We start from the raw sequence: 21352 nt of genomic DNA on the forward strand, positions 1-21352 counted from the left end.
AGCCGCAGGAGCTTCCCGCTGTCAAACCGCATGCGCGCGCCCCAGCCCCGCCCAACCCCAAAACGCAGGTCACGTGGGGGCGTGGCCGTCTGCGCGCCTGCGCGCCGCAGGCCGACGGCGACTATCCTGCCCCGGCACAACTGGGGTTAGGTCCGCGGTGGGAGCCGCGCTTCAGGCTCCGCCGCCAGCCGGGGCTCGGGCTGGCGCCCGGGCCCCCGGGGATGGCCCTCCGGCCCTCAAAGGGCGACGGCTCCGCCGGCCGCTGGGACCGCGGCCCAGGGAAGGCAGGTACGGAGGACGGCGGGCTGGGGCGACGACTGAGGGCCGCTTGGCCGGGACCTGAGGGGGGCGGCGGCGGCGGATGAGGAAGAGCGGGGCCTCACCCAGGCCGCCTCTAGCCACGTCCGCAGAGCCGATCCCCAGCGCTGGGCCGCTGCCGGAGCTCCGGCCTCCACTCTGCACTCGTGACCCCAAAATTCCCCTCTGCACGCGCGCACACAAACTCAAGGAAAGTCGCCACTGTCCAATTCCAGAAACTCCGGTCTGTGAGCTAGCTCTCCACCCTACACTTCCTCTCTGTTAGCTACTTTCTGGCCCTTTCCTGGGCCACCTATGTTAGTGTTCAGTAGTGCACAAAGCAGTGCTGTTTTCCATACTCTTTCAGTCTAATCCATTCCTGTGAAATTTTGGTTTTATTGTGCACGTGTTCCGGAATACATTTCCCGTATGGTGTGCTAGTTGGTGAAAATTCCTGAACCAGGTGAGCTAATCCATTTCCCGTCCTCTTGACAGGTGATACGCATATTAGGACTGACCCTGTTATCCGCCCACGTCTTGTTTTCTGTTATTCCTCCTTTCTCATCTGATACTGGCCACAATTGAGGTTCGGTCCGTGAGCTACTTTCCTGAGCTCTTTGGTAATTTTTAACACCCTTCTGGTGTCTGTGCCACATCTGTCTTTATGGCATAATAGCCAGTGTCCCAAGTGACATGAGTCTTGTGACCTGTTGCAGTGCAGCTGTGTCTTGGTTGCAAAACCTCGGTCCCTTCAGCTTGTGTGGATGGAAAGGACATTCAAAAGATCTTTCTTAGTTTAGATTGGTTTTAAATATATTGGAGAATCAGTGACAAAATTACCAATTGGTAGATTAGTTTGCTCTGCTTTTCTCTGTTTTTCAGTAAAGTACTCTGATTTGAAGGGTACAGGAAATGCTAGAAGATCGATATATATCTAGTCCCTGAGCTATATGGTCTGGGACCTTTTACAGTTGCCTTCAGACAGGATTTTGATAAACCCTGGAACTTACCATCTTCTTGCCTCAGTCTGTCTTTATGTTAGTACTTAGTTTCTTCTTGTTATATTTTATAGAAATAGTACTATGAAAGACAAAGGGCACTTGGATATATTTTCTTTTAACAGGAATTTTACTACAATTATAATATTTTTGTGGTTCACTGTTCATGTCTTAAATACAGACATGATGCTCAGACGGACTTTTTTTTTTCTGGTTTGGTTTGGTTTCGCTAGACAATGTCTCACTAGGTCTGGGTGTCCTTGAACTCTGGCCTCTTAACTCTTGAGATCTGCCTGATCCTCTTCTGTCTCTGCTGCATCACCACCACCTGGCCCTTTATTTACTTATTCTAATGTTTCTTTTGCTTTTAGGTCTTGTGGAGCCCAGGCTGGCTTTACCTTGTAGCAGAGGGTTGCTTTGTATCTTCCACCTCCACCCTAGTGTTAGGTACAGTGGTGCACTGCCCTGCCTGTTGGTGCTGTTATTTTTCTTGTCTATGTTGTTCCAGTATATGTGCTGTGGAAGCAAACACAGTGCTAATGTTTTGTAGAAACATTCAAGAGAGCTTTATTGCTTTAAGCAGTCTTTAAACAGAAGTTAAATTGGATTTTAAAACGCTAATATTTCCCCCAGAAGCATTAAAACCCAAACCAAAATAATATTTCTGCAAAATGTTAGCACCACCTGAGCATAGTAGCCCATGTTTTAATCCCAGTACACAGGAGACAGAGGCAGGCAGATGTGTGTGAGGCCAGCAGGATCTACAGAGGAGACAGAGACAGGCAGATGTGTATAAGGCTGCAGGCTCTACAGAGGAGACAGAGGCAGGCAGATGTGTATAAGGCTGCGGGGTCTACAGAGGAGACAGAGGCAGGCAGATGTGTATAAGGCTGCGGGGTCTACAGAGGAGACAGAGGCAGGCAGATGTGTATAAGGCTGCAGGCTCTACAGAGGAGACAGAGGCAGGCAGATGTGTATAAGGCTGCGGGGTCTACAGAGGAGACAGAGGCAGGCAGATGTGTATAAGGCTGCAGGCTCTACAGAGGAGACAGAGACAGGCAGATGTGTATAAGGCTGCGGGGTCTACAGAGGAGACAGAGGCAGGCAGATGTGTATAAGGCTGCGGGGTCTACAGAGGAGACAGAGGCAGGCAGATGTGTATAAGGCTGCGGGGTCTACAGAGGAGACAGAGGCAGGCAGATGTGTATAAGACTACGGGGTCTACAGAGGAGACAGAGGCAGGCAGATGTGTATAAGGCTGCAGGCTCTACAGAGGAGACAGAGGCAGGCAGATGTGTATAAGGCTGCGGGGTCTACAGAGGAGACAGAGGCAGGCAGATGTGTATAAGGCTACGGGGTCTACAGAGCGAGTTCAAGCTACACAGTGAGACCCTGTCTAAGAAATAAAGTAGTGACTAGGGCTAGGCCTGTGCCTCAGCAGTTGGTCACTTGCTCGTGTAAGTGAGGCCTGTGGGTTATCTTCTTTTTTTCTTTTCTTTCTTTCTTTTTTTTTTTTTCTCGAGACAGGGTTTCTCTGTGTTGCCCTGGCTGTCCTGGAACTCACTCTGTAGACCAGGCTGGCCTCGAACTCAGAAATCCACCTACCTCTGCCTCCTGGAGTGCTGGGATTACAGGCGTGCGCCACCACCGCCCGGCTTGTGGGTCATCTTCTAACACCAGGGAGGGAGAAGAGAAAGGTCTGTTTCGATGGCCTTTTATTAACGTAAGCATGTTAGGGCCAGGGGTTAGGTAGGACTGGCACACGCTGATTTGCCATGTACAAGGAAAGCCCTAAGCTCCAGCCCCAGTGCCATGAAAACGTTATTGGAGAGCAGGAGAAAGGGGCGTCATTATCATTCTTCTCTTTTGTTGACTTAGTTATTTTTCAGGCATCTGGGGTTTATTTATAGAAATTATATTTTGTGAAAATTCTAGGACAATCATCTTACTTTTTCATAGTGATGATAATCAAGTCCTCATCCGCAGAAGAATTTTGAAGCTATCAGCTTTGGAGTATATCATGCACCCTCTTCTATGTGAAGTGGTTAGAATTTACTTTAGTATAAAACTGATAGCAGACATGCATTTTAAGCTTTCCCTGAAAACCCCAGGGATAACTGACTTTTCTCTTTGTAGGAGAAATAGGATGTTGGTGAATTAGTTAGTGGTGACCTTGATGCTCTATTGTGTAGGCTGGCCACTGGCCTCTCTGTACAATGTATGTGACTAGCTCACTTGAATTCTCTGACTTGTTTTCTCTCTGTATTACAATGATATGCTATACATTAGGCTCCAGACAGCATGTGTAGGATGGCACATGTAGGAATGATGTCTTCATCTGCCATTAAGCTTTAAGCTTGTGACTGAATGAGTAAATATGGAGGTCAGAGGACATCCATGAGTCAGTATTGTGAGATCTGGAGATGGAACTTCGGTCATCTGGCTTGTATGCAAGCACCTTTACCCACTGAACAGTCTTAACTGGCCTTGCCCACTTTACCTACTGGGAAGTAAGGTTAAGGAAGGCAGTGTCCCAAAGGGACCAGACAGCTCTCCTAATCCAGTTTGTATACTCTTCTCAGGGAAATACCCAGAGCTGTAAGGAAAGTCAGAAAAATCTACAAAATTGTACAGTATTCTGTAGTGAGCCAGGCACGCAGAAGTGTGGGGGAAGTAATGCCACTTACTATGGGACAACTTTTTCCAGAAGAACAGAAACTAAGTAAATAATTTATTCTGCTACACATATACTTCCTGAGTTCTATAGAATCAAAATCGAGATTGTTGGCCAGACTCAGTGGGCACAGTCAGGAGGCAGAAGCAGGCAGAACTCTTGAATTCCAGGCCAGCCAGGACTAATGAGACCCTGTCTTAGAAACAACAGCAAGGCATGGTGTCCCATGTCTTTGAACTCAGGAGGCAGGGTTCAAGTCTAGCCTGGTCTACAGAGCAAGTTCCAGGACAGCCAGGATTGTATAGAGAGACCCATGTTACAAAACAAAAACAAACAACAAAAAGCTGAAAACATCAGAGAGAAGTACGTCCAGAACTAGGTAACTCGTGTGTCTTTGCCCAGATCTCATGGGACTACAGGAGATTGCAGACTTGTGTTCGTTGAATAGCTTGCTGGGAAAGCTATTAGAATTGGGCAGAAATAAGGTTTTTTCGTACTTTAGTGAAGAGTCAACAAAACTTGGAAATGTTAGTTTCCCTCAGGCTGTCTGGGGTACTGTCACCTTAGTACTCTTCCTTGCACTGTGAAGGTGGAAGAGTACTCACTCACTGCAGAAGTTTCATATGCACGACTTATAGTTTACTCATTGTTGGAACTGATTCAATTCCTACTCAGTTTCCTGCTAATCCTGTGCTGTTGAAGACGTGAAGCATACATAGTTCCTGCAGTGGGTAGAGTACTTGCATAGTGTGCTAGGCTCTGAGTTTATCCCCAGCACTGCAAGAAAAGAAATTCTCACCCTTCTTGATCCTCTTGGAAGGCATGCAGCCTTGTCTTCAAGGGATGTAGCCCTTCAGAGAAAGCCTGTACTGCCTGCAGGAAGCACCCAGCTGGAGAGGTCGGCTCCCCCTTCAGTCACACCTTCTGTTCTCCGTGTCTGAGCCTTCCTGTCTTTGGTAATGGTATGTTGCTTGCATGACAGATCTTTGCTTACATCCTTTCCTCTACCAGGATGCTTTGCCTTTGATGCACTCTAACTTTGGCAAAGTTTCCAGTGGGGTTCAGAATCAATTTCTGGAAAAAACTTTCCTTGTTACTTTAGAAATAGTCTTTCCTTTGGGTCTTCAACATCCTTTGGGGTTGTCAAATGCCCCATGTAATAATGTGTCCCTCCCTGCTCTGAGCTCCGGGGCCCCCAGGGAGTCATTGTTCAGCTTCACCTCAGTGCTTAGTATAGACTCCATGATGAGCTACTACATGGATGGGAGGGGAGGGGAGGGGCGAGGGGAGGGGAGGGAGGGAGGGAGGGAAGGAGGGAGGGAGGGAGGGAGGGAGGGAGGGAGGGAGGGAGGGAGGGTACAGCTGAGACAAGACCTTGACATCTCAGAAACATTTGGCTGGGAAGGTCTTTTACTGAGGGAAGAGGCTGAATTTCTATTTCTAGTTAAAGCAGGTATTTAATATAACATCTAACCTGAGTCAGTCTTAAGAGTAAAGAGAACAGTTTGAATTTACTCTGAACAGTTATTATTCAGAGGCTAGATACCCCAGGAAGATCTCAGACACTGGTCCCCTCTGTGTTACTAGGGACTGTAACAACAGTTTAATAAGAGAACAAGTTACCTAGCCCAAAAATCACTTGCCTTTCTGTCTGACTTGCAGTTGCATGTGACTCTGAAGCTCTGTTTGTGTGGCTCATAGATAAGTTACCAGGACTCTTAACAAGTCCATTTGTGTTTCACCCTTGTCGTGAGAGCAGTTGTAGACTGGTTTCTCAGAATAGAACATCACTGAGCTCCTCTGTTCAGTACCTCTTCTAGAACTTCATATACCCTGTGATACAGCCACTTAAGTCTACAGAACAATGCTTAGCCCTAGTGTCTAGTGTCTAGCATTGTTCTGTAGATGTGCATGTATAGGTTGGCCTGACCTGTATGTAGTCTTGCTGCACTCTTGGCCTTACTATCTGCATACATGTTTTCTTGAGTTATAATGTAATTCCTTGTGATGGTTGGTGCTTTTGTGTTGAAATTCTTGTAGTTTTTATTTTCTCGGTGGTTCAGGTAATCGTAAAATCTTGACAAGTGTCATCCGAGGTTCCTAAAAAGTAGATGTTCTGCTTGAAAACCTAGACACTGTGTCTTATTGAAATGAGAGAGTTAGGACAGATACATAGTAACCTCAGATGCTCATCCTGCTTTCTAAAAAAACTTTTTTTTAATGCTAACTAGTATATCTTCATTTTTTGTGCATTGATGTTTTGCCTGAATGTATGTCTGTGTGATACTTGTCAGATCTTGAAGTTGCAGGCAGTTGTGAGCTGCCATGTGGGTGCTGGGATTTGAACCTGGTTCCTTAGGAAGAACCACTAAGCCATCTTTCAGCCCCTAAAAAACTACTTTTGAGGTAGAGGCAGGTGGATTGCTGTGAGTTTGAGGCCAATATTGTCTACATAGCAAGTTCCAGGTCAGCCTGGAATACATTAAGATCCTGTCTTTTTAGAGTTGAGCTGGGCATGGTGGTGCACATCTTTAATCCCAGCACTTGTAAGGCCAACAGGCAGATCTCTTCACTTAAGGCCAGCCAGGGCTACACAAGAGAAACCATCTCAAAGCACCTCCAGCTGCCCACCAAATAAAAAGTCATTTTTGTTTTGTTTTTTTGAAATGAGACTTTATACTCCAGGTTGGCCTTGAATATGCTATGTAGAAGAAAGAGTCTGACTTTAAACTTGTGAAAGTTCTGAGTCTGCTTCCCAAGTGCTGGAAATAAAGGCATGTTCCGTTGTGCTTGGCTTCTAAAAGAATAATTTCAGTTTTATAATTGTCTGTAAATAAGACTCTTACGTATGAGTGTGAGCTGCTTTGTGGCTGGGATGTAGCTCAGTTGGAAGAATGCTAAGAAACTTTGGGTTCAATCCTATGCACCGCATAAAATCGGCATGGGATCACAGACCCCTAGTCAGAGCACTTGGGGAGCAGAGGCAGGAAGCTCAGAAATTGATGGTCTCATTTTTGGCTACAGGGAGAGCAAAAGACTGGGGCTAGAATTATTGTTCAGGAGTTAACAGCCTTACTGTTCATTCAGAGGCTCGGATTCAGTTCCCAGCATACAGATGACTGCTCACAGACACCTACACTCCAATTCGGGGCATCTAAAACTTGTCCGACTTCACAGGCCCCAGGCTTACAGTAGGTGCTCACATAGACATGCAGGCAAAATCCAAATACACAGAAAAGAAAAATAAATAAATCTTTAAAAATATTTTTAAAAAATCTGTAAGATGCTTAACATACTACTTTGTGATTGCCAGTGATGAATAGAGCTTTAAAAAAAAATATTTATAGCTGGGCGGTGGTGGCGCATGTCTGTAATCCCAGTACTCTGGGAAGCAGAGGCAGGCGGATTTCTGAGTTCGAGGCCAGCCTGGTCTACAGAGTGAGTTCTAGGACAGCCAGGGCTATACAGAGAAACCCTGCCTCGAAAAAAACAAATCCCCCCCCCAAAAAAAAAGAAAAAGAAAAAAAAAGATTTATTTTTACTTTATTTGTATGAGTGTTGCATATGGTTTTGTTAAATGTAGTGTTGAGGATACCTTGAATTAAATGTGGGGCCTCACACACAACAAGTACTATGCTGCTAGGACGCATTCCCCAAGCCCAGTATTGAGTTTTGAATTACATTTTTTTTTTTCAGAATGAACAATTAAATTTTTTCTGGCCTGGTAGTGGCACATGCCTTTAAGGCCCAGCTCTTGGGAGGCAGAGACAGATGGATCTCTGTGAATTCAAGGCCAGCCTGGTCTACAAAGCAATTTCCAGCATAGCCAGGCAGTGGCTTGTGACAGAGAAATCATGTCTCTAAAAAACAAATTAAAGTTATTTTCTGCAGTGTTAGGGGTTAATCCCAAGACTTTACCAGCCCAAGAAAACCACTTAGACTGAGATTTGAACAGAAATGCATTGACAGTAGCTGGTACTTACTGATAATTCCTAAAACTGTAATTCTTTGTTACTTACATGGGATATGGCCAAAGTGTTTTACACATCCGCTAAATATGTGTAGGTTCTGTAAGAAGCAAGTTAGGAGATGGAGACTCTAAGCAGAAAAGTATGCATGCTAACAAATGTGTGTTTCATTCTTTGCCACACACTGTTTGTTTCTCCAGACTTTAATGCCAAAAGGAAAAAGAAGGTGGCGGAGATACACCAGGCTCTGAACAGTGATCCCATCGACGTGGCTACCCTCCGACGAATGGCTATCAGCGAGGGAGGGCTCCTGACTGATGAGATCAGGTGCCAAGTGTGGCCTAAGCTTCTCAATGTCAACACCAGTGACCCACCGCCTGTGTCAAGTAAGGGAGCAGAACCCTGAGGTGGGGAGTGTCAGCGAGGGGTTGAAATACTGTCTAGCTAGAGGGGTTGGGGGGGGGGGAATTCTCTTACATGACTGTGCAGGTGGCTCAGAGGACCTGGGTTTAGTTCCCAGCACGTTTAAGGTGGCCTATTTGTAACTCCAGTTCCAGTAGATTCAATGTCACCTTCTGGCCTCTGACAGCACTAGAGAGAAGTGCTGAGGTTCTTTGGAGTTCCAGAACTATTTAATTCAGCTAGACGCTGTTGATTAACAACTTTGTAAGCCACATAGTGCTGGGAGACATGGGAATGCACTGAGAACAAGTGTTTCAGGGCACCAGCTCCATTGCCTACCCTGCCACCTCTACCACCCATTCATGTGGCAGTGGACTGTGTGGGGCATTCTGGGACCTCTCCGTCACTTGTCAAATCTTGGTGCCCCTGGTCTGTGCCACATACTGGATGTGATGAAAATTATTCATGTGCAGACATGTAATGCACAGTGGGCGCTGAGCTGCTGCATGTGATGCTTGTTATGGATATTTGAGACTGGCTGCCTCAGAGCAGTGGGCTTGGTGTTGCGGGCAGTCAGGTGCTTTGCCCTGGGAAGTCATTCTTCTCTCACATTCCAAACTGCAGGGCAGATACTGAGATGAAGAAAGTACGTGTGGGGGTGGGTATGTAAGTCTTCTTACGTAGTTCCTCTAATAGCTTTCTGTGTGGGTTGTGAGGAAAATCAACTTACACAGCACTTGGCTTGGGATAAGGAAAAGACATGCTTGTATCTGTAAGCCACTTCTCCAGCACAGTTGATAAGAACATTTGCTTAATGTGTACAAGGTTCAATCCTAGCACTGCACAAAACTAATTTTGGTGGAACATGCCTGTAATTCTAGTACTGTGTTGGTAGCATCAGGAAATTCTAAAGTCACACCTTTAATTCTTGCACTCAGGAATCAGAAAGAGGCCGTGGGGTGGTGGTGCACACCTTTAATCCCAGCACTTGGGAGGCAGAGGCAGGTGGCCTTCTGAGTTCGAGGCCAGCCTGGTCTACAGAGTGAGTTCCAGGACAGCAAGGGCTACACAGAGAAACCCTGTCTTGACAAAACCAAATCCAAAAAAAAAAAAAAAAAAAGGAATCAGAGAGAGGCAGGTGGATCTCTGAGTTAAAGGACATCCAGGACTATATAGAGAAAGCCTGTCTCAAAAGAAAAGAAAGAAAAAAAAGAAGAAAAAATTAAAAGGGGGTGGGTGGGGGTCAGGCTCAAGGTCAGGGCTGGAGAGATGGCTCAGTGGTTAATAACACTAACTGCTCTTCCTCATGATCCAGGTTCAAGTCTCAGCACTCACCTGGCAGGTCATAAACCTCTGTAACTTCACTTCCAGGGGATCTGACATCCTCTTCTGTATATGCAGTGTACAGACACATGAGCAAGCAAAACACCCATTCACCTGAGATAAAAATAAATCTTTTTTTGGTTTAGTTTGGTTTGGTTTTATGACACAGGGTTTTACTGTATAGTTGAGGCTGGCCTTGAACTTACAGAGATCTGACTGTCTCTGCCACTTGACCACTGGAATTAAAAGTGTGCACCACCACTACTGCCAGGCCAAATCTTAATCTTAAAAATCAAAAAAGAGTTCAAGGTCATTGATGGGTGATATTAGGCGTGGGGGAGTTATATATTCTTTTAAGGTACAGTGTGATTTTTTTTCTTATTGTGAGTGCTCTGCTGCATGCCAGAAGAGGGCACCGGACCCCATTACTGATGGTTGTGAGCCACTATGTGTTTGCTGGGAATTGAACTCAGGACCTCTGGCAGAGGCTCCTAACCACTGAACCATCTCTCCAGCCCCATGTGAGGTTGTTTGGTTTTTTTTTTGAGGAGGGGTGGTTTTGCTTATTGATTTATATTTTACATCCAGTTTGCCCTCCACAAACCCCCATCCCTTCCCTCATACCCCCTGCTTCTATGAGGGTGCTCCCCCACCCACCCACTCCAGCCTCATGCCCAATCATTCCCCAATATTGGATCATCGCGCCTCCACAGGACCAAGGGCCTCTCCATTAATGCCAGATAAAGCCGCTACATGCGCAGCTGGAGCCATGGCTCCCTCCGTGTGTATGCTTTGGTTGGTGGTTTAGTCCCTGGGGGTTCTGGAGGATCTGGTTGGTTGGTACTGTTGTTCTTCCTATGGGGTTGCAAACTCCTTCAGCTCCTTCATCCCTTCCCCTAACTCCTCCATTGGGGTCCTCACGCTCAGTCCAATGGTTGGCTGCGAGCATCCATGTCTGTATTGGTCAGGTTCTGGTACAGCCTCTCAGAGAACAGCTATACCAGGCTCCTGTCAGCAAGTGCTTCTTGGCATCAGCAGTAGTGTCTGGGTTTGGTGTCTGCAGATGGGATGGATCCCTAGGTGGGGCAGTCTCTGAATGGCCTTTCCTTCAGTTTCTGCTCTACTCTTTGTCCATGCATTTCCTTTTGACAGGAGGAATTCTGGATTAATATTTTTGAGGTGGGTGGGTAGCCCCATCCCTCAGTGGGGGGCTGTGCTTATCCACTGGATATGGTCTCTACAGGTTCTCTCTCCCCCTTGTTCGGCATTTTGACTCCTGTCATCCGTCTTGGGTCCTGGGACCCTCTTGGGTCCCTGGCATCTGGTACTTTCTAGTGGCTATCCCTAGATCCCCCTCTCCCACTGCTACACATCTCCATTCAAATTCCTGACCCTCTCTACTTCTCCACCCCTCCTCCCACACCTGATTCCCCTGTGATGTTTTAATATCAGTTGTTTGTTAGTCTTTAACAGTTTTACTCCAGAGCTACACCCATGCCATATCTTCAGATGCTTAAGGCCCTTCCTATCTAAGAACTTCAGAGCTTGTGTGCTGAGCACACACTATCACTTTCCTTATTCTAGTCACTCCTTGTGGTGACTGAGAGGTACACATGCTCAGGTACAGGCAGCTCACTTGACAGATGTGGTCAGGTCCTTGTGAGGACAGTAGCAGGCACAATAGCTCTGACCCCTTGACCTTTTGCTTCTCTTCCATCCTTCCTCATATTGCTCAGAACAGTCTCTTTTGTCTCTGTGCTCATCAGACTTATATGAAACAACTGTTTAGAACTTCTCTGTGTCTTTACTGGTTTTTTTTTTTTCAGGGGCAGTGGGCATCAAATCCAGGGCCTAGGCGAGTTCACAGCCACTAAACTGTGCTAAAGCCCCCACCCCCTTTAGTACTTCCCATCTATTTTTGGCTTTTTATTTTTTTAAATTTTTTTTGGAGGGGGGATGAGGTCTTGCTGCTAGGTTAGCTTCAAACCTGAGGCAATCCCCCTCCGCCAGTCACCCAAGGACAGGGATTATATTACCAGTGTGAACCTGACTGTATAGCTGGGATTCTGTGTTTACATGGTGCTTAGATCAAGGTGTAATATTTAAAAGAATTATTTATTTTATGTATGTGAACACACTGTCACTGTCTTCAGACACATCAGAGGAGGGCAGCGGATCTCATTATAGATGGTTACGAGTCACCATGTGGTTTCTGGGAATTGAACTCAGGACCTGTGAAAGAGCAGTCAGAGCTCTTAACCACTGAGCCATCTCTCCAGCGCCCAGGTGTTATATTTTAAGTCATGTTCTCTTGAGGAAAGGCTGCTGTGTCCTTTGGTCTCAACTCTCAGTCCAGGGGTAGAAGTAGAGTTGCTGTCGCTCTTTGTTTGCTCTGTGGTATTGGGCCTAAGTTCTGGGCACTGGGCTTGCTAGCTTAGCTCTCTACAACTGAACGTACTAGAGACCTGAGAAAAATGTGTTCCTATCTGGCTTCTCTGACCTCTGCACTAACACCATGTTCCTCTTCCTCTGATAGGGAAGGATCTGCGCGACATGAGCAAGGACTACCAACAAGTGCTGCTGGACGTCAGGCGGTCTCTCCGGCGCTTCCCTCCTGGTGAGCAGATCTCCTGACTTGCCACATCGGGAGGGTGCCTTCAGTCCCTTCACACTCCCCTTCCTGTGTTGGTGCGTGCCAAGGCTGGGGGAGCTTCCCAGCAAGCAGAGACACACATGCAGAACCCTGCTCTCAGGCATGAAGACAGAGGCCCTTGCTGTTTTTCCTTGTGGCCCAGAGGTGCCAAGTGAAAAAGCTCTTGCTTCCTCGTCCGCCCTTGTGTTCTGGAGGAACTTGTAGGCATTGGGAGGGCCAGGGATTGACTTTGGAGAGTGGGTTGGTTTGGAATTGCTCCCTAATGGGAACTGTTAATGTCTTCACTGGTGAGTGTCACCTTACCTGTGTGGTTACTGGATCCCTTTTCCTGCATGCTTGCATGCAGAGAATGTTCCTGAAATTGTCCTGTGCTTCTAGGACAAGGAAAATGACTATGCTTTCTGTTTTCATAATGGAGGGAAATGGGCAGCAAATCTCATCTGTATAATCTAGCTTTCTTCCCCTTGTAAGGGGACTTTTAAAGAGATATGGGCGCCTCTAACTCTCTTGCCACAGCTAGCTGAAGCAAGCTCTGGTTGGGACATGTGTGTTACAGGCCTCCTGCCCTGCTTGGATCTTTGCTTTCTGGGGAGACTCCTGAGGCTCCCACAGGCTGGTAGCCAGTCAGTCTTCTGGACAGGATACAACATATCCCATGACCCAGTCCCCTCCCCCCTGCTGGTCCACTTGAGGTGGTTGCTATAAGGCAAGTGCAGCCGTGTTTTCTTTGCGCCCTTTACTACTGCTATTCCTTATACTCAGAAATCCTCCTGCCTCGGCCTCCCGAGAGCTGGAATTAAAGAGGGGGTGGCAGGATATGAAGGTCATCCTTAATACCTCTATGTCACAAGTCCATTATGATCTTCCTGCACACAGGATCCACCTGGGCATTTTAAACCCTTTCCCTTCATGTCCTCTGGATTAGCCTGACCAATCATAAACCAGAAATTCAAACAGGAAGTAGCTCTTTGCTACTTAGTTTGCTACTTAGTTTGACTTAGTACTTGGTTTGCCTTGCTGTTTTGTTCTCTCCCCAGCACACCTCTTGAGAGGTGGATGAATACAAGCAAGAGCAGCTCTGCCTCCTCCGCCTGAGCCTTCATTCAGCTCAGTGCGCCCCCACCTTGCTCTTTTGCTCACAGTGCCCGCTTTTAACTGAAAACCAAGCTAAGAGCACGGAGAAAGCTGTGCTTGGTGACATTCTTCTGAAACACTTCTTGAGATCAGGGCTTGACCTCTTCCTCTCCACGTGCTCAGTCATTTTCACTTACAGTTCAGACTTGGAACTCAAAGTTAACATCACACCCCTGGCTCTCTCAGACAGCAGACAGGTCAGCCTGCGAGCTCACACTGACCTGCTTACACCATCCTGAGGGCATCTTGTGAGCAGGCCACCCGCCCTGTCATTTTTCCACAGGGTCCGGGGTGGCAAGTCAGTGTGCAGCTCCTGGACGACTTGTTTATTTCTCATTGGTCTCTTTCAGGCTGGCTAAGCCAGGACTACTGAGTGGTAAGGACCACATGCTTCTCAGTGGCCATTTTCTCCATTTCATACACTCGCAAGAGTTGGCATTTTCTGGATCAGTTTTTAGTAGAAGAATTGGAACAGATTATGACAGCCTCCAACCGCTAGCAGCTTCAGTTTCTTTGGTGCTGTGTTTTTTTGGGGGTTTTTTTGGGATTTGTTGTTGTTGGTTTTTTTTTTTTTTTTTTTTGAGACAGGGTTTCTCTGTATAGCCCTGGCTGTCCTGGAACTCACTCTGTAGACCAGGCTGGCCTCCAACTCAGAAATCCAGCTGCCTCTGCCTCCCAGAGTGCTGGGATTACAGGCGTGAGCCACCACTGCACAGCGGTGCTGTGGGTTTTTGTTTGTTTGTTTGTTTTTGGGGGGGTTTGGAGACAGGGTTTCTCTGTGTAGCCCTGGCTGTCCTGGAGCTCACTCTGTAGACCAGGCTGGCCTCCAACTCAGAAATCCAGCTGCCTCTGCCTCCCAGAGTGCTGGGATTACAGGCGTGAGCCACCACTGCACAGCGGTGCTGTGGGTTTTTGTTTGTTTGTTTGTTTTTGGGGGGGTTTGGAGACAGGGTTTCTCTGTGTAGCCCTGGCTGTCCTGGAACTCACTCTGTAGACCAGGCTGGCCTCGAACTCAGAAATCCGCCTGCCTCTGCCTCCCAGAGTGCTGGGATTACAGGCGTGCGCCACCACTGCCCAGCGGTGCTGTGTTTTTTAACTCCCTTAAATAGAGCCTTGAGGTTCAAGTTCCGTTTCAGATCCAGGGTGCCTTGTAGATGGCCTTCTCCTCTTTGAGCTCTGGCTTTAGGCAGAACAGGTTCATAATTCTTCACCAAAATAAGTGCCAAAGAGCACTGTGTTGTGTTTACTGCTGTGACTTCCTGGCCCTGGATTCCAGAGGAGTCTCAACTGGGTACTCCTGCTTATAGCTGCAGCTAGTCTAAGTGAGCCCACTTAGACTATGGGATATAGCTTAGAGAAGAATACATTTTTAATCTTTATATAATTCCTTATATAATTGCATTCCATGAAGATGGGCCAGAAGTCTATAGATACTTTTGTGCTGATCTTGCAGATTCACACTTTGCCATAGTGATCACATGTTTGTTTCCATACATGTACACAGGATTTTGTTTCTGAACTAAGGGCCAACAGCCAGCATAGCACCCTTTTGTTCAGAATATCTTAACTCAGAAAAGTTCATCTTTCACTGTTCATCTATTTTTATCAGAAAAAATTTACTAATTATTTTTAACAGAAAAACACAGATTGTTGAATTTGATGTTCAAGCCTCTTTTGAGCCTCCTTTAATGTCAAAAGTTCCTTTGTGTGCATAGCAAGCCAGTTAACTCTGTCACTTTTTGCTCATGCTGTTTTTGTCTGGTGTTTGCCATGAGGTTTAGGGTCATGTCTTTGACACTGGTGACAGGAGATCCCTGAAGTGAAGAGCTCATGGAGGCCTGTGCTATTCTTTCCCTATGATTGGCCATCCTAACTGTAAGGTGGTTTTCCCAGAGGCCCTACTGTGTGGCTTTTCCTGGGCTGGGTGTCATCAGCAATGTGTAGATTTTGCACGGCAAGGCCCACTTGTTTGTAATTCATTGTCTGTCACTGGCCACTTTAAGCATTGCTGGCCTATTCTGTCGTTAGATCCTTTGCCAATGCAGATGCACCACCTCTCCCCAGGCATGCCAGATGAGCAGAGAGAAGGGCTCCAGGAAGAGCTAATCGATATCATCCTCCTCGTCTTGGATCGCAACCCTCAGCTCCACTACTACCAGGGCTACCATGACATCGTGGTCACTTTTCTGCTGGTGGTGGGCGAGAGACTGGCAATATCCCTGGTAGAAAAGTTGTCTACCCACCACCTCAGGTACCTGTGCATCTGGTCCCATACCTGGATGGCTGTCACTCCCCAGCTTCTTAGGACAGAAAGATGTCTAAATAGTTTGAGCCCACTCCATTCACCAGCCCTCAGGTCAGTGTAGGACCGGACGGACTACTTGCATTGACTGAATTGTCTTCCATAGGGACTTCATGGATCCCACAATGGACAACACCAAGCACATCCTGAATTACCTGATGCCCATCATTGACCAAGTGAACCCAGAACTCCATGACTTCATGCAGAGGTGAATCTACATCTGTGTATACAAGACACATGGCAGCTCTGCTCCTTGATGTTTTGACTTTCTGTTTCTTCACAAACCTAGCATGTAGGGATGGCAGCTCAAGGCTTTGGGAGCTTGCATTTGGTGGATGTGTCGTAAATTCTTAGACGCATGAAGGGAAAGCTACATGTGATGCCTGCCACACGCCTGAGGTGAAGCTCTGGAAGGCAAAGACAGAAGGGTTAAGAGTTCAAGGCCAGGCACTAAAGAGATGGCTCCATAGTTAAGGGCCCTTGCTGCACTTGAAGAGGAGCAGAGTTCAGTTATGACACCTGTAATTCCAGCTCCACGGAATTCAACACCTTCCTCCACTTCTTCCCTAGGCACCTATACACCATGCACACAGTAACGCACAGACATACGCAGAAAAATAAAAGTTTGTTTTCCCTTAAGTTTTTACTTTTTGAGATAGGGTCTCACTGTGTAGCGTTTGCCAGAGAGGAACTCCTGTAAAGATCCTCTGCCTTCTCAGAGCCACCACACCCGGCGGTGAAAGGAAGGAAGTCTAGGCCAGCCTTGGTTCTGTAGTGACTTTGAAGCCAATTTGAGACACATGGGGGTCAGGTGGGGTGGGAGGACAAACTGGGCAGTGGTGGTGTATGCCAGTGACAGAACAGGTAGATCTCTAGAGTTCGAGGCCAGCTTGGTCTAGATACTGAGCTCCAGGCCAGTCAAGGCTGCATAGTGAAACCCTGTTTCAAAAACAAACAAAAAAACACAAACAAACAAACAACAAAAATGTAAACGTAAAAACAGAAGGGGATAGAAAAATGGGTTAGAGGTTAAGAGTGCTTACTCCTCTTGCAGAAGACCCGGGTACAGTTCACAGCACCCATATCAGGCGGCTCACAACTGTTCTTAACTGCAGTTTTAAAGTATCCAACACGCTCTAGCCTGTGCAGGTGCCTGTGTGCTATGCATAAACTCAGCACAGCCACACACATGTAAAGATAATAAATAAATCCTTTTTTTTTTTTTTTTTAAGATTTACTTTCACATGTATGTGTGCTTTGCCTCCATGCCTGGTGCCTGGTGCTCAGGAGGGAACCACAGTGCTCCTCTCTGAGCGGCTGCTCCTTGTTCTCAAGTGGAAGTTGGTTGTGCATGAGAAAAGTACTCAGGATGGTGAGGTAGCGCTCTGCCTGTGAGCTCCTCCCCATCCTCAGAGTGCTTGGTTAGGTTTGGTTTGGGTTTGGGTTTTTGAGAAAGGATTTCTCTCTGTGTAGCCTGGCTGTCCTAGAACTCACTCTGTAGGCCAGGCTGGCCTTGAACTCAGAGGTCATTTGCCTCTGCCTGCCACCCTTTCCTTCTCAGGGTGCACAGCAGTATGCCATCACCACCAGGCTTCATGGTACATTTTAAAGACTTTGTGTTTTTTTAAGAAGGTTCTGAGTTCCTAAGTGGTGTAATTTTCCAAGAAAGAACTATACTTTCCAAATACTTCTTTCTCAGCAGCTTTTAAGAACAAAGCTCAGAGATGGGCGGTGGTGGCGCACATCTGTAATCCCAGCACTCTGGGAGGCAGAGGCAGGCGGATTTCTGAGTTGGAGGCCAGCCTGGTCTACAGAGTGAGTTCCAGGACAGCCATGGCTACACAGAGAAACCCTGTCTCGGAAAAAAACCAAATCCAAAAAAAAAAAAAAAAAAAAAAGAACAAAGCTCAGTGAGAGGGAAGAAGTGAGCTGGCAGGACACTTAACTTCTGATTTCCTTTGCTCCTAGTGCTGAGGTGGGGACCATCTTTGCCCTCAGCTGGCTTATCACCTGGTTTGGGCACGTCCTGTTGGACTTCAGGCACGTTGTGAGGTTATACGACTTCTTCCTGGCCTGCCACCCGCTCATGCCCATTTACTTTGCCGCTGTGGTAGGTACACACTGGGAGGCGGTGACGAGGTTCACTGTTAACCCAGCCAACTCCATCAGTGTTCTTGAAGGGGACAGTAGAGCCTAGGCTGGTGGCCCATTCCCTAGTCTGAAGTGTGTTAGGAAATGTTAAGCAACTGTCCTCATGGAGAGACTTCAGACCCTTCAGAGTACCAGAGGGCCATGTGACTGTCAATAACTACTGACACCTAGAACTCTAGCTAGTAGACATCATTATGGGCCCAGCTGGTGGTTCAGCATGGTTCAGCGTGCGCCAGAGGCAGGCCTGCTGTTAGGCTTAAAAGAGGAGTGGCTTGTGGAAGAGTGTGGGGTTCGTGCCCAAAAGGGCCAAGTGGAGAGTGGCCCTTCAGCAGCTGTAAACATTAGCTCTGCTGTCAGGAGGATGTCTGAGTGAAGCAAGATGGCTCTGTCAGGCTTCTCTGAAGCTCCTCAATCTCCTGAGACCCTTTTCTTCTTTCTAAAAGAATGTCAGTTTATTTCAAGACTTGTCAGAGGACTTAACAAGAATTAGGTAGTCATTCTTTCACAGTATAATAGGTGGAGTGGAACACAGCATTTGCCGAACCTTTGGACTGAGTGCTGCGTGTGTGTGTGTGTGTGTGTGTGTGTGTGTGTGTGTGTGTGTAGAGAGAGAGACAAGTGTCTAGTCTGTATCTGATTCAGAGCCTGCTTTCACCAGATCGTGCTGTACCGGGAGCAGGAAGTCCTGGACTGTGACTGTGACATGGCCTCTGTCCACCACCTGTTGTCCCAGATCCCTCAGGACCTGCCCTATGAGACGCTCATCAGCAGAGCAGGAGACCTCTTTGTTCAGTTTCCCCCTTCTGAACTTGCAAGGGAGGCGGCTGCTCAGCAGGAGGCTGAGAGGTGAGGTGGGCAGAGCTTCTGCTGCAGGGGGCAGTTGGAAATGGACCAGCCTGGATTCAGCTTGTCTAGAGGGGGTGGGCTTCCACACAGCAGCAGGTTCTTCTCTACAGGCCGTATAGATCTTACCAGAAGAGCATGCTGAGCAGTGGTGTGCTCAGTGTCTTCTGCCCCTCTGTGCTCCCTTCTGCTTCCTTCTACAGAACGGCAGCCTCTACTTTCAAAGACTTTGAGCTGGCATCGACTCAGCAGAGGCCAGACATGGTGCTGCGGCAGCGGTTTCGGGGACTCCTGAGGCCTGAGGCTCGAACAAAAGATGTCCTGACCAAACCAAGGACCAACCGCTTTGTGAAACTGGCAGTCATGGGGCTAACGGTGGCCCTTGGAGCAGCAGCACTAGCAGTAGTGAAGAGCGCCCTGGAGTGGGCCCCTAAGTTCCAGCTGCAGCTGTTCCCCTAAACTTAGCTCAAGTAGCCACCTCCTCACCCAGAGTACCAAGCTCTCTCCATTTCCAGAAAGAGGGTGAAGATGCTGTGATTAAAGGGTTTCTGTGAGGGGTGCTCCACCTGCCACCCTCGGCAGCTTGTCTTTTGGCTTTGATGGCTAGTGGCAGAGCCTGACACTGGGCTTACCGACCTGAGTGCTTTCTGCACCTCCTCCTATTGGAAGTGGCTCTGGAGCACCTGGCTAACCAACTCATTGCCTAGAAAGTTGGGGCCAGAGATGCCCTCCTCACAGCACCATGTGTCTTGAGTATCTTTAGACAAAGCAGGCAGGATGGTCCAGCCTTGGAATGAAAGTGAGGGGAGGGAACTCTAGCCTGGGGGCCAGCCAGACCCCCTTAAAGGCGGCCCTATTAGCTGGTCAGAATCAGAGACTTGAGCTGGGTTCTAATTAAATTTTTATGACCCCAGCCTAGAGATCACATGCAGAGGAACGTTAATCACTAGGATGGTGTTGCCTGTGTCTCCCTGTTTTCTCCTCTACAAGCCACATGACAAAACCTACAAAGACATTTTTAATACTGTTTTTATGATTGTATACTACACCTAACATAGCAAGTACTCTTCACTTAAAAAAAAAATTACTTATGTGTGTGTACAGGTGCCCACAGAGGTCACAGGTGGGCTTCAGGGTTCCTGGAGCCTGATGTGGGTGCTGGGATCTGAATGCCAGGCCTCTGGTGAAGCAGCAGTAAGTGCTCTTAACTGCTGAGCCATCTCTCCAGCCTCTCTCATAGTTCCTTCATGAGAGAAGCTTTCAGAGTGTTGAGCTTCTACTGGGCTAACATTTACTCTTCCCTTTTTTGGAGGGGAATGGACCCCAGGGCCTTGCACCTGCGAAGCAAGTGTTCTACCACTGAGCAGCCCGGAAATTTTTTTTTTTTTTTTTTAAGTTTTGAGACAGGGTCTACCTAAATTATCCAGGCTGGCCTTGAACTTTTGATCCTCCTGCCTCGGCTCCCAATTATTTGGGATGACAGGATTGCACCTGAGATATTCTCCCTGCTCAGTTTAGCCAAAGTTTGTGAATACTCTCATACCCCACAGTGCCACTTCCTGTCTCACTTATTTTCCTATTACCCACCTCAGCCTGTCTTGTGTTGATCTCAGCTGCTGGTCTCAGGCTGGGAATGTCCTTGGAAACTTGCCAGCATGAAGACAGGGTTTGGCAGGAACCCCGCACCACCAGCCTCACTGTACCTGCTCCTCCAGGAGAGGTGTACAGGATCCGGGGATCACTTGGTCTTCCTAGGATGGCTTGGTTGAAAGTGAAGCCAGGTGTTTTATAGTAACTGGCTTGAAAACAAAAGTGCCTTTTGCTGCTTTAGGGTGTGTAGTGGGAAGCTAGTTTCCTTATCTTCCTGGGTACTCTCCAGTCCTGCCATGTCCATACCCCACGTGTCCCCCCTCCCATCCCCTAGTCCCCTTGCCCATTGAATGCGGTGGGACACTCTGCATGCCGGGCAGCCACAGAGCCAGAGCATACAGGAGGTGCCCAGGCTGAGTCACACCAAGCACTTTAATGAAGTCAGGCTGGAGTGCTAAGTCCTCTCCACGCAGAAGCCTTGCCTTGGGTGAGCAAGTCACTGGATTCCAGGACCCAGAGTGATAAGGTGACCAATTCTATCGGTCTACTGTGGGAGCTTATCTATGCCTCTAGCCGGCCTGAAGACTGAAGCTCACTGGCTGAGGGAGGGGCGTGGGCTCAGGGTCCAAGCCACTAGTCTGCATTCAAATACGTGTGCTGAAGAGTGGTCTGTGCCCGTAACAGGACTCCCCTGCCACTGCGAAGAAAGCATTGTCAATTTACCTTCAGGTATTTACTTACTCTGTAAAAAAATATGTGTAGATGTTTTGTACAGAGCCCTGTATGAAATAAATGCCCTTATGTGATTCCTAATCACTTGTCTTTGTATCATCACTGTTTTCCCGGATATGGACCTGGTGAGTCTTAGATACTCAAGAGCTGTGGTCTGTAGACTTGTCTTGGCTGGCAGGACAGTAACCTTTCCAGTTTTGTTTCACACAGTTTAGAGCAAGAGTCCTGGTTCTAGCAGCCAGCAAGGGCTAAGCTAGCTACTTCCCTAGTTTGATACCCAACTTC

General features: G+C 47.6%; 1 protein-coding gene across 1 annotated transcript; it reads left to right on the top strand.

The window, feature by feature from the left end:
• Positions 1–90: 90 nt before the first annotated feature.
• Positions 91–21148, top strand: Tbc1d20 (TBC1 domain family member 20). The gene is made up of 8 exons (XM_052183907.1): positions 91–288; positions 8138–8323; positions 12199–12279; positions 15514–15700; positions 15858–15959; positions 17720–17861; positions 18561–18748; positions 18949–21148. Exons 1-8 carry the CDS (start codon positions 222–224, stop codon positions 19202–19204), a joined length of 1209 nt encoding a protein of 402 aa, XP_052039867.1. The 5' UTR covers positions 91–221; the 3' UTR covers positions 19205–21148.
• Positions 21149–21352: the final 204 nt, after the last annotated feature.

The sequence above is a fragment of the Apodemus sylvaticus genome, chromosome 5, assembly GCF_947179515.1.
Source record: "Apodemus sylvaticus chromosome 5, mApoSyl1.1, whole genome shotgun sequence".
NCBI lineage: Eukaryota > Metazoa > Chordata > Mammalia > Rodentia > Muridae > Apodemus > Apodemus sylvaticus.

Excerpts from the sequence above, each read along its gene's own strand:
- Tbc1d20 (XM_052183907.1), top strand. The coding sequence starts at position 222 with ATGGCCCTCCGGCCCTCAAAGGGCGACGGCTCCGCCGGCCGCTGGGAC. Across the intron at positions 8,324-12,198 it reads TGACCCACCGCCTGTGTCAA|GGAAGGATCTGCGCGACATG; the intron begins GTAAGGGAGCAG and ends TTCCTCTGATAG. Across the intron at positions 18,749-18,948 it reads GCTCAGCAGGAGGCTGAGAG|AACGGCAGCCTCTACTTTCA; the intron begins GTGAGGTGGGCA and ends TTCCTTCTACAG.